The sequence below is a fragment of the Vigna unguiculata genome, chromosome 1 (assembly GCF_004118075.2).
Source record: "Vigna unguiculata cultivar IT97K-499-35 chromosome 1, ASM411807v1, whole genome shotgun sequence".
In the NCBI taxonomy this organism is placed as follows: domain Eukaryota; kingdom Viridiplantae; phylum Streptophyta; class Magnoliopsida; order Fabales; family Fabaceae; genus Vigna; species Vigna unguiculata.
Genome location: NC_040279.1, coordinates 35,917,876 through 35,930,643, shown reverse-complemented (window position 1 = coordinate 35,930,643; position 12,768 = coordinate 35,917,876). Strand labels below are relative to the sequence as shown.

At 29.0% G+C, this 12,768-nt stretch overlaps 1 protein-coding gene across 6 annotated transcripts; it reads left to right on the top strand.

Annotated features, from left to right (window-relative positions):
- Positions 1-5,923: 5,923 nt before the first annotated feature.
- On the top strand, positions 5,924-10,551 carry LOC114174928 (lipid droplet-associated hydrolase). 6 transcript variants are annotated; one of them, XM_028059695.1, is made up of 14 exons: positions 5,997-6,028; positions 6,110-6,168; positions 6,330-6,437; positions 6,522-6,595; positions 6,686-6,757; positions 6,853-6,884; positions 6,959-7,009; positions 7,607-7,657; positions 8,330-8,389; positions 8,489-8,571; positions 8,863-9,010; positions 9,232-9,282; positions 9,595-9,702; positions 10,139-10,551. In XM_028059695.1, coding segments are annotated over exons 2-14 (987 nt in total). In that variant the 5' UTR covers positions 5,997-6,028; positions 6,110-6,166; the 3' UTR covers positions 10,286-10,551. The 6 variants fall into 6 exon arrangements, with proteins under 6 accessions (XP_027915472.1, XP_027915465.1, XP_027915489.1 ...); XM_028059671.1 differs by lacking the exon at positions 6,110-6,168 and having other exon boundaries at positions 5,924-6,028; positions 6,856-6,884; XM_028059664.1 differs by lacking the exon at positions 6,110-6,168 and having other exon boundaries at positions 5,924-6,028.
- The last annotated feature ends 2,217 nt before the right edge of the window (positions 10,552-12,768 follow it).

Below are 12,768 nucleotides of genomic sequence, written 5' to 3'. Positions count from 1 at the left end.
CTAGACTTTTAAATAAAAGTCAACAAACAAAGTCACTGAAGTATATTTGTGTTACCATTTGTTTTCTCGGTTGATGTTTGTTAGGAAGTGACCACTACCTTAGTAGTTGATTAGGTCAATCAAGACTAAATGATTCTTTGTCGTTTATGTACAAAAAATAGAGTAGATGTATAATTAATATGGCAGAAGCAAAAAGAGGAAATTAGATAGATTAGTTAATCTTTAGTTGTAGAAAATGTAATGCCATGAATGATGGTTGTTGACCCAACTACATCGTATTCAAAAAACAAAACTGTTCACTGGTTCTTATCTTTACATGCTTGTCATCACTCACGCCATGCAATTGGGACTCTTCCCAATGCTGAGATGCAACAGATTCGTTGAACTGTTATATTATGCTAAGTATTTATTTTTCATTGATACTTTTATCCTATCTGGATCACTAAAATGACGAAAAAATGAGGGAATAATGTGATAAATATCAAAGTTCAATGAGTGATTTGACCAGCTGAAGCATTAATTAACTTTCTCAAATTTTCTTTTAAATATACGATACGCGCATCCATGCATGTCATGTATATTCTTCAGCACAAGCAAGGTAAAGTCTTTTCGTCTGTGATTAATTTAATGGTGACAGATATTTTTTTAATATTTAATGATAACTTATAACCTTCATTAAAATAATATTAATTTGAAAAGTTATTCATTTGACTCATTAAGTCTGAGTAACTTGTGAGCATTACCAATCATGGCATTTTTTTTAATAAACCATTTTTTTAATATTATATTAGTATATTCACCGTGAATTCAGAAAGTTTTATGGGTAACTTCTATTAGATTGTGGTCATAATAAGTACGAAATAAAATACCTATGACTTATACATAGCTCTGTTAAGGGAACATCTAGGTTGATAAAATTAATCGTATAATTTTTTTTGAAAATATATATTTTATGCAAAAAAATAAAGAACTTGGTTAATAGTTTAAAAGTCTTAGGGTGTCAAAAACAAGAAATTGCCTCCGTAGTTAGTTGAAATTCAAAGTTGACCAAAATATTCGTTGAACTGTGTAGTTTCCATTTAGTGAAAATGTATTACCCTCCCATTTATAGACAATAGAACACAGACATATAATTCTAGAAACCTTCTGCAGAATGAATAATTTGGATATGACGCGAGATGAAACTCCATCTTAGAAAAAGATTGAATTACCCAAAAAAATCCGTGACCGCGGTTCTCGTGAATAAATCCGTAATGGATAGAAAATGAATATTAAAAATGGATATCTGTTATTCTTGAGTACGGGTATTTTTGATACCCGCATGTTAACGGGCGGGTACGGGTATCATAGTATCTGTATCTGCGGATACCCGTACCCGCTAAACTTACATCCCTTTACATTATTCTCTTATATTTCTTTGAAATTTTGCATATACATCAAACCTTATATAGACAATGACTTTTATGGTATGCTTGTTGTCAAATGATGGAATTAAAATAAGAATATTTGACACGTGGCAATTGAAGTTTATTATTTGTTTATTTTGTTTATTTTTCAGGAATCCATCAGATGAGAGAGTGAGTTTGTTGATCAAAACACTAATTAAAAAATTTTCATTGTGTTCAACGTCATTTTATATTTACTTTTACTGTCAACTTGAGTTTATTTGAACTTTATTTAAAATTTATGACAGTGATGTATTTTATTTTATTTTATTTAAATTTATGATTAAATATTTATTTTTTAAATAATTTTGCAAATACCCGCGGGTACCCATGGATACCCGTGGATATGAAAAAAATAAGCGCGTACCCGCATAATGGATACACGACGGATATGGGTACGGGTACGGAACATATATTTATCCAGCGGGTAGGGTACAGAGGAGCTACTATCCGCCCCGTTATCTCTAATTACACCTAATTTTAGGTGCAGAATATTTATATATATATATATATATATATATATATATATATATATATATATATATATATATATACTAATTAAAATAATTCAAAAAAGTTTTGATTACTTTTTTATTGTTATTTTATACTAATGTTGTAACTTGTTGTATTCAGAAAACTTATCTCGTATTGCATTGATGATTTTCTTCTTTAAAGCTAAACTAGTTTAATTTTGTAGATTACTCTATGAGCAGGTAAGTGTTTGTCAAATGGGATGAAATAGTTTGTTTTTTTTTTTTTTTTTTGGTTTTAAAAATATAGTAGGTTCCAAACTATACTGAATTTATGAATATGACCAATTCAACGCAATCCCACCAAAACACTCATAATATATTACTCTGTGTATTTACGTCATTGCCTATTTCATGTAATGGATAATTATAACAGTGTGACAAATGGAAAATTTTCTGCTTTTAATTAAAACAATTCAGATTAATCAACAACAATCATGGTTGTAACTTGTATATATTAAACCATTATTGTCCACCAATTAAATTGCTTTTAATTTGTTGCATTAAGTTTAATTTCTTAAAGTATCTTAGAATGCATTTTGTTGACGTAAAGGAGCTTGAAAGAAAATTATATTTATAATTGTTAATATTCTGACATATATCTTTTTAAAAATATTAATTATCTTTCTAAGAATTAGTGTTTCTTTTACAAGTAAATGTCGTAGATTGCAAGTCTTGCAGGCAGCTTTCAAATAATAAATTATGAGTGAGGAAAGTGAAAAAATAAAATGGATAACGTGGAAGTTTAATTGATATTGTCTTTGGATTGCACTCATCCTTTTGACTGGACATTGGGTTTATGGAATGCCACCCTTACACGAAATATACCAATTAAGCAATTTTAAACGTCCAAAGCAACTCTAATCTATGAATCAATAATTTTCATTCAATATTGTTTGATGGAAAATGAAACCATGTAGTTTAAAATTTTATGTTATTATACCTATGAATATAGTGTAACAATTAACTATAAAAAATTAAGTGAAAATGATGTGAACAATAAGCTTGATAATATTATGTACGAGAAATATTATAAAAATATTATGACCAATAAGCTTGATAATAATTTTGTTTTTTTAAACTATAAGTTACATGTTTTTGTCAACTTATAATTATATTTCAAATAAGACTATGTTAGATATTATTATACATTTTTACATCTCAATAAAGATAACACTCTAAAATACATTCAATTATAAATAAATTTAATTATATACTATATTAGAAAAATTAAAATATTATTTGTCCAAATTAATAAGTATCAAAATTCTATATAAATATCGATATTTATTTAAATACATTAAAAATATATTAAACTACATAAAAATTATCAAGGTTTAATCATGTGTGAAGTTGATCAAAGAAAATTAAATCAACTAAATTAGAGTACATTATTTAGTTAACACAATATTCTAAATATAAATATAAATTTTTAATGCATAAAAAATATCTTACCTATTTATACCCAAAATTTCTTAATTATATTCTGTTCAATAATTCGTCATCGACAAAAAAATATAAAAAATAATTTTTTTTAATATTTAAAGTAGTTTATTTAATAATCACCGATACTCACATAAGCTATTATCTACGCTCAATGCACTAACTACACTTTCAAAATTTTATTATTCTTACCCATTACACTGCTATATAAAAATTAGCTGAGAAAACTTATGAGAAACTAACATATGATTATAACAATTTAAATACAAAACCAACTGCCTTAATATAAATGCATAGTAGATGATCTAAAGATAAAATAGATTTATCATCTAAAACATGTTTTTGACACATGAACACGATTACAAACAAATTCGTCCCGTTCGAATTTGTTTATGTTTTGACGAAGAATTCTTGTATTGCCTAGATATATGTATAAATATGGAGAATATTTGACTTTTTCATTGTATATGAAAATGAAATGAGAATGTACATATTCGTTCGGTATCCGTCCTTATAACTGTCATAATACTCATACCTATCATATCATCATCCTCATTTAAATTATTAAAATACAAACAGGTAACCTTATATATATATATATATATATATATATATATATATATATATATATATATATATATATATATATATATATATATATATATATATATATATATATATATATATAACACTTTCTATTTTTTATACTACATACATTCTACTTTTGGTTTGTCATGACATTCATTCACATTTCTAAGATATTTTTTTCCTCTTATCACAATCTTTGTGTAAGTATGTTCAAATGATGTATGTCAATTAAATATTTTTTATTTCTCATACTTGAATTTTTCTTCTCCTTTTTAATATTTTATTTATTATATATATTTTTTCACACGAGGATGTTTAACAATGTCAATTTAACATAAATTTTTCATTTTTTGGGTAATATAAAAAACTTATCTTCTTGATTCTATTATTAATAGATTCATTTGAATAATTTGTTTGTTTTGTTAAAATAATTTTTATTACTTTTCAACAGTTCAACTAGGTTGATATTTGAAAAGTTTTTTTAGATTTCTATTTTTTTATCATTTTATCATATCCTTAACTGTCTCTGTGTGTGTGTGTGTGCGCGTGCGTACGTGCGTGCGTGCGTGCGTGTGTGTGTGTGATGGTCTATCAAATTGTTTCCATTTGATCATTTCTTAATATTTTATTAGTTGTTTATTTTTGTTATGTAGAATGTTGTTTTGATGTTTTTTTATATAATTATTTATGATTTTCTACCTTATTATCATAGTATAATTTTATTACTATAATTGTATAAATAAATTTATTTATTATAATATAATAATTTAATATAATTGTCATGATTTTTTTATCACCATCTAACATATTTCATCAAGTGGTGTATTGTAATTTTATTAATGTGTAAAAAGATATAAATGTCATTGGAATTTAAAAAATTGAAATAAGCATACATTTAAACTATTTTTAAATTTAAATATTTTTTCTTTTATATTTTTTTGAAATATTTATAGATTTATCAACAAAATAATATTAATGTTTACAAATTTAATTAATATTTTGACTTTCATGAAAATTTATTTGGTATTTTAATTTGAAATATACATCATTATAATTTCTTTTTAAATATTTGATATTGAAAAAACAATAATACTCTCTCTTTAATATTAGATAAACTAAATATTTAATAATATTACGTTTTCTTACCATAATTTTTTATTAATTTATTTTATAAAAATTAATTAATTATATTGAAATAGTAAAAAAGAACTACGAATATAAATATATACTCGTTATCTATAAATCAGACAATAATTTGATATTCATTATCTTTAAATATAAAAATGAAAATGAATTTTGTCTCTAAATATATAAATGAAACAAAGATTCTCGTTACTACCCGATTGTCTTCCCTAATTAATAACACTAAAAAACGATTAATAATTTACAGTATATATTAAATGATTTAGAAAAACGCATTATTTTGCATACAGGGACCAATGGGTGTGAAGCAAGAAAATGAGATGCACAAAGACAGAAAAATATTAATTTCCTTCAACATTTTATAGTTTTTCATTTACTTTACTGCATTTTCACTCTTGGTTGAAGATTTATGTTTGAGTAATAGTTGCATTGAATTACCGAGACCACGAACACTGTATATCTAAATATGCATATATGAAAATACATGTGATCATGAAAAAAAAAAAAAACTAGAAAAGTTCAGTATTCAGTATTCATTCATTTAATGTTTATTAGCAATAACAAAAATCTGTATAGAGGAACAAAATGGAACACCATGAAGTTTTTAATTATACTAAACGTTTAACCTGTATTCCATTTATAAATTGTCATATTTTCTTCATTTATTTATATTATTTTCACTACTTGTGTTCAAATTTTATAAGAAGAGGAAAAAAAAAAGGATAAATAAAAAAATTTTCCAAAAAACAGGACCCAATTGTTAACTGTGTGTGTTGTAACTAAACTAAGTCATTAAAAGCAAATGTTTGCTGGCCTAGGTGGTTGGACTGCTCGATCTTTCGCACACTCCGTGCTGTTGCCTTCCCTCGCTTCCTCCAGGTACCTTCTCTTCCTTCTTCCATTACCCTTTTTTCTTTGCTTTTCAATAGCAGTGTTTGTTTTCATTTCTTCTCTCTACAGTTCTAAGTGCATATACAAATTTGGCACTGCATCAACCTCACAAGTGCTGTCTCTCAGATGTGAATTTCTGTTACATTTTCATTTGGATAGCATATGCAAACTTCATTTATCATTTTATCCCCAATTTTACACTATAAGATTTTCGGCTATAACGATTCCCTAAATTAATTTAATACATTTTTTTTTATAACCAATTCATTTGTAAATTTTTTTCTTCCAGGACAAGGTTTAGGGCCAAGTGTTTGGTTAATTACAGCATGACTGTGAACGATAACTTGCTTTCCAAACCTATAAGACGTGCTAATTTTCGATTATGCAATGTGTCAGGGTATGTATTGGAATATCGAACCTTGAATTTGTATACAATTTCATTTATTTATTCATTCCATCATTAATATGCCCTTTTGTCTAGTCACATTTCTGAAGTATTTGAGATTCGGGCTGAGGCTCCTAAACTGCATGTTCTGCTTGTTCCTGGAAACCCAGGTGTGGCCTTGATTGTGTACTTGCGTGCTTATGTTTCCATGTTAAGTTTGTTTATTTGTTTGAGGCTTTTGGTGTTTTTGATTGTTGCAGGTGTTGTTTTATTCTACAAAGACTTTGTGGAATTTCTATATGAGCTGCTGGAGGGAACTGCGTCTGTGACTGGTAAGTAAAATAATGGAAGCTCTTTCTTTCATGCTTCTTATTATTGGATATTTGATGACCATTAGGCTCACTAGTAATGTTTCTGTGTGAATTAGCAGCTATCGGCCATGTTTCTCACTCAAGAAAGGTTCATACATTTTTGTTTCGATTGATTTGGTTGCGTGGCATTAGAACGTCTCTTACACAGAGTTTTGTTTCCAGGACTTGGAACATGGACGCATGTTTTCTTTACAAGAACAAATTGATCACAAGGTAATATAAGGCTTACTATTTTTATCTTAGTAATCGTTGGCTGTTTTTGGTTAGAGAAACTTATCAATGGTTTATTTCAATGTTAACTTATAAATTGGTTAGACTTAGTGTGCTGTACAGCGGGAAGTCCAACCCTGCCTTGACCCTTTCATTTCTACAAAAAAATAGATTAAATTAGTGAATCAGAATACCTTTTGAAGTTTTCCATTCTTTTTTAGAAATTCTATGAAATGTTATAGATTTATCTAATCTATTGTTGAATAGTATGAAAGCTTTGGTAGAATTGAATATTTAAACTTTCATTTCAGATTGTACTGTCCTCAACTGTTGAAAAGAAAGACGAATTGTCATCGTGGAATTGTTTCTACTATGTCATGTGCTGGCTTTTGTATTGGCATATTGAGAATTTGTCATATTTATGCCATATGCATTCCTCCCTCCCACTCCCTCTCTTTTGATCATTACACTTTTCTGTCATTTTATAACCTTCCATGCTTTTATGATTGACATTCGTCATTCTTGATTTAAATAATTTGATTTTAGCAGTGCTAATTAGTGATAGTAGTCAAAGTCTTCACTTTCCTTGTGTGTTTGTAGATTGACTTCATCAGACAGGAATTGCAAAATATTGAGATTCCTATATTACTGGTGGGTTCTTCTATATCTCATGTCCATTATTCCTTTCCGAAGTCATGTTGATTTGAAGAGTTGTTGGTGCTAATAAAATACCAAAATGCTGCCTAGTGACAAAAAATCTGTATATGAAAAATGGTAGTCATGTAATAATACAACATGAAATTCTTTTCTCCTACTTTAATGATGGTGATTTTTAAAATTTTGAGCCAATACTATGGTTATCTTGTGTTCGCCTGCCACCATACCTGTGCTGCAATGCAACAGATGTCAGAGCAACTGTGTTAACATCTTAGACACATAATTTTTGTTGACCACGACATATAAGGAGTGACATTAATGTACAGCTTAAAGTGGAGAAAGGGTAATAGAGATTTTGATGTGCGCGTAGAAATAATTTGTTATATTGCTGTAGACATCCATGATATTATAGTCTAATTAATATCAGAATATATTTCTTGTTGTGATATGTGACTACCGAGTTCAAAACTTGTTGGATGCAACGCCAAACATCCTTTTATTCACTAAAATGGGACAATTTTGGAAGACCTTAAAAGGATCACCTTGAGTATAGTTCTTAGCTAAAGTAATTTGTAAATAATTGTTATCTGTGTTTTCAAAACACATAGAAAAGTTTAAGTTCATTCTGAAATGAAAATTGGTAGCTAATTAGAAATTTCTCTCCAGGTTGGGCACTCTATTGGTTCATACATATCTATTGAAATGTTCAAGAAGTCTCCAGAGAAGGTGATAGGAACGATGCATATTAAATTAATCTTCATCCCATCATCCATCACTTCTGATTTTCGTAAACTGTCTACTTGCATTATCTCCTGGGCTCTGTAGGTGAAATATTGTATTGGACTTTATCCATTTTTGACGTTAAACCTGCAATCGACAAAACAGTTGTTTATTGGAAAAATTGCAAAGTAAGTCTCAACTCAACCCCTTCCCCAAGTCAAACACCTTGACATTACCTTCTTTGTTACAGATGACATGAACTTTTAGTGACATTATGAGCTTAGATATCACTTTACGCATAGAAAGAATTTTAATCATTTGATCTGAAACTAAACTTCAGATATATAAATTAAATGGTGGTAATTATCTATTTATTATTGGCAAATATTAAGCATGAAAATTTGCTTCTACATATTTTCTTTTGAAAATGTTAGATTAGTTTATGCCAAATGACTAAATGATGTTACATGGGGTTTCAGATCCCAAGTTCTAGCTGCTGCTCTTAGTTACCTGATAGCATCATTAGGATGGCTACCTGTCCAGGCTTTAAGGTTTGTGGTCAGAAAATCCCTTGGGAAGTCATGGTCGGTCAATGCAGTTGAGGCTGCATGCTCCCACTTGTCACAGGTTAGCTTTTCTGTTCAAAGAAGGCTTCAATGATAAGTCACATTAAACTTGTAATTTAGTTCATTTTGTTTTGGTCATTCTTCTTATCGATCCCTTTATTTATATTAGTAGTGGCAATGCAACATATTCTACATTTAATTGACACTGAGTTGCAGCTTTTTATTGTGGATTGGTCTACACTTTTTTTTTTGGGTATTAATTCCAACCTTAATAATTCACAGTACCATACCATGCGGAATGTCCTGTATATGGCCATGACAGAATTCAGAGAGGTAGCAATGCTTCCTATCTACAATATACCTATCAAGTTTTTTAAATTATAGTAAAGCTGTTTCGCTTTATTTTACTCTTTAGCAATTTTTTCATTTACATATATGGCACCAGGGACTTGTTCCATTGATGTGGAAGATGGCATGCATGCCACAGAAAATTGCACAAGGATACAATATCCAATGATAAAATAAGTTGAATTGAGAATTTAAAAATGAACGGGTAAATTGACTGGAATAGAGGGCAATTTTCATGTGTCTCAAAAAGGTAAAATATCCAAAACTGCATTGCTAACCGTGTGCTTAACCTGCTAGTTTTCAGAGGCACCACCAGATTGGACATTTATGAGAGAAAGGAAGGCTCAGTTGACGTTTTTATTTGGTGTCGACGATCACTGGGGCCCACTTGATTTGCTTGAAGAGGTTTGCTTTTATTTATTTTAATCACTGTTTTTATTATCTGGAAAGCTTTTTCATCGTCTAAAAGGTATGAGACAAAGATTTGTACCTCAAGCATCTTAAAAAGATTTAGTCTCCACGGGAGAGCATGTGTAGGGTGATTATATGCTTGTGATTTTATCCTAACTAATGTGATCTCATTCATGGTATCAAAATGGTGCAATGTAATTATTAAATAGATTTCCAAACTTTACTAACAAGTTTATTTCCCTCCGTTTATCTTAATGAAAGATCATGTATCAAAATTTGAAGAAGATTTCTCCATAAACAAAAAATAAAGCAAGATAGAATATTATCTTTGTTTTATTTTTATAATTTTCATTGCTGATCTTTTCTTTTCCAGATAAATCAAATGTTGAATGATTATTCTGGCTTAAGTTATGGTTTCTTCTGGTTATAGATTTCAAAGCAGGTTCCCGGGATTGGCGTATCTATTGAACGAGAAAACCACACCCATGGTTTCTGTTGCACTGAGGCCGGTTCATTATGGGTTGCTCAGCATGTGGCAAACTGTATCAAGAAGCAGACAGCTTGTACAAACCAATGAGGTCTGATTCTTTTGCTATTCGCTTGTGTTGTGTGAGTTTTCTATGTTAGTCTCAGAAGAAAAGACCGAACCACAAATAAATTTGAAACAATGCTTATAGTTCATGCTAAAAAAAAGCGTAGTTTCTTTCATTCATCAGTATTTTATGACTTAGTAACACCGTCCTCCAGTTGTACAAAGTAAACTATCGCCAACTGCATCCTCTGACGCTGTATCACTCATCTCTGTTAACAGAAGTAAGAACAATTGCCAACTGCATTTGTGAACCCTCCCGGTCTTTTTTTCAAGAAATTTAGTACACGTTTCTGAAAAACCTTAGTTTTTTATCGTTTCGTTTGTCAAATTGGTGAGTTCAAATTCTTTAGTGGTTTTTTTGATACTGTTATCTGTTAAACATTAAAAATACACTATGTTGGTATTTTAAATATCCTTTTAATATATGTTAAAATATTAAAATTAGTGGTAATCAGTATAGTGTATTATGAAAGTACAGTAGAGAAACATTATAAAAGAACTCAATAAAGAATCCAAATTCCAAATTGGTGACAAGCATCAACTTCCAGAAATATATGAATCTCTAACCAAGCCATCATTACCAAACTAACACTAAATGGGGTAATTAACCTTGAAGCTCTTCCATTGGATATGTTGATGAAGGTAGTTGAACCTGTTTATATCATTTCCCAAGAATATCGTCGAACATCGACCATCCCGTTACGTTTCCCGAATGCGCTTACCTGCTAATATTAATCACATCTGATTTGAATAAAAATATCGATTTATACAAGTATTTCTGATATAGTTATTTATTATTATATTGAAATGATATAGTTTTAGTTATTCTTTTATTAGAGGAATTAAGACACTTTTAAGAGTAATATGAAACCAATAAAACTATAGTTCTTACTATTTGGTTTGGGCTGGCCTGACAATGAACATTTTTCTTTTCTGTTCTTCGATATATGTGATGGAACGCGTCGTAGCAACATATATTTGAGACGTTTTAAGTGGAAAAGAGAATAAGAAAATTGTACATTTTGATTTATCAACAATGAGTGAACTAAGAAAAAAGAAGAGTTGAATATGAGAATTAATGGATGCATCACATTAGGGGTACGATTGAATTTAGACTCAACGTGTGCTCAATCCCTGTTAAAGTGAGGGATTGAATTTTGTAATGTTCTATGCTTAGAACTATAATGGGACGAACACTTTTTGTTTAATTAAAGTGAGGTTTAGAAACCAATTCAATTTCAATCAATATTTTAGCACCTAAGAACCAAACTTACAAAGTATGACTTAATATGATTTTTATTATATATTATAATAATGACGAACATAATGTGGAGAACCACAAAGGAAAAAAAAAATTAGGAAAAGTACGACCAAAATCACGAGTGTCTATCAGAAACGTTAGTCTAAATAAGCTTGTAACTGCCCCCGTGAATACGCGGTTTTTAAGACTTTTCTTTGAAAGAGGATTCTCTTCAGATTGTGCATGCTATGCTATTGGCAACAATATTGTGACAATGTATAGTGTCTTAAAGGGTGAATCGAGTTTAGATTCAGAAGTAACTAGTATTTATTTCTTTGTCAGTTCTTCACGACAAGTGTAGTTTACGTTGCTTTGGTTAATTGATCAATAAAATTTCAAAAACTTAAACCTTTGAGAAATGGTAGCTGCTTTCTACTCTCTCCAGCTACTACGGTTTGAAACTGCACATTGAAAATTGTAAATCACAACAAAAAGAAAAAAGGACTGTCAAAGTTGACAAATAAGTGTTACATCAATAATACTTCTACACTTAACAGTAGTCAATCTATCATGATAATATATTTATATATATTAAAAATATAAATTAAAATTTAGTTTTATTATTTTACTATACACAATATTAAAATTTATATGATATTCAATGAATTAGATTGAGCTGGTCTTGTCTTGTGTATTATCGAGTCCATGTTATATGTTTAGTTTGAATCCAAAGAAATAATCTTATTAAATTTTTAGGTCAATTTAAAACCAAATTAAATACGTCAGAGTCCAACCTGAACACTTCTAATCAAAGGCGTATACTGTTATTAGTTTTTCTTACCTTTTTCCGTCTATTTTAACCTTAATCTTTGTTGAAAATCCATGTCAACTACAGTTTGGTACCCATGTAATATTCTTAATTTTCAAATTCATTATTCAAGAGTATATGGCACTTTGACTATAATTTTGTATTAATTTATCATCTGGAGATTAAATTAATCTTCATTCGAAGATAAAAGTAAGGTATATTTACCCAAATAGAATTAATTTCTCTAAATGATTACATTTTACATTATGTCCCCTTACGCAAATGTTTTTATGTCAAAAAAAAAAAAAAACAAAACATATTTATATACATAGAAAGGAAAAAAGTATAAAAATGTTATATTCTTGATTCCTATGATGGGAGCTCCTACTTGTCCCTGATGATCGATATCAAATCTATTAT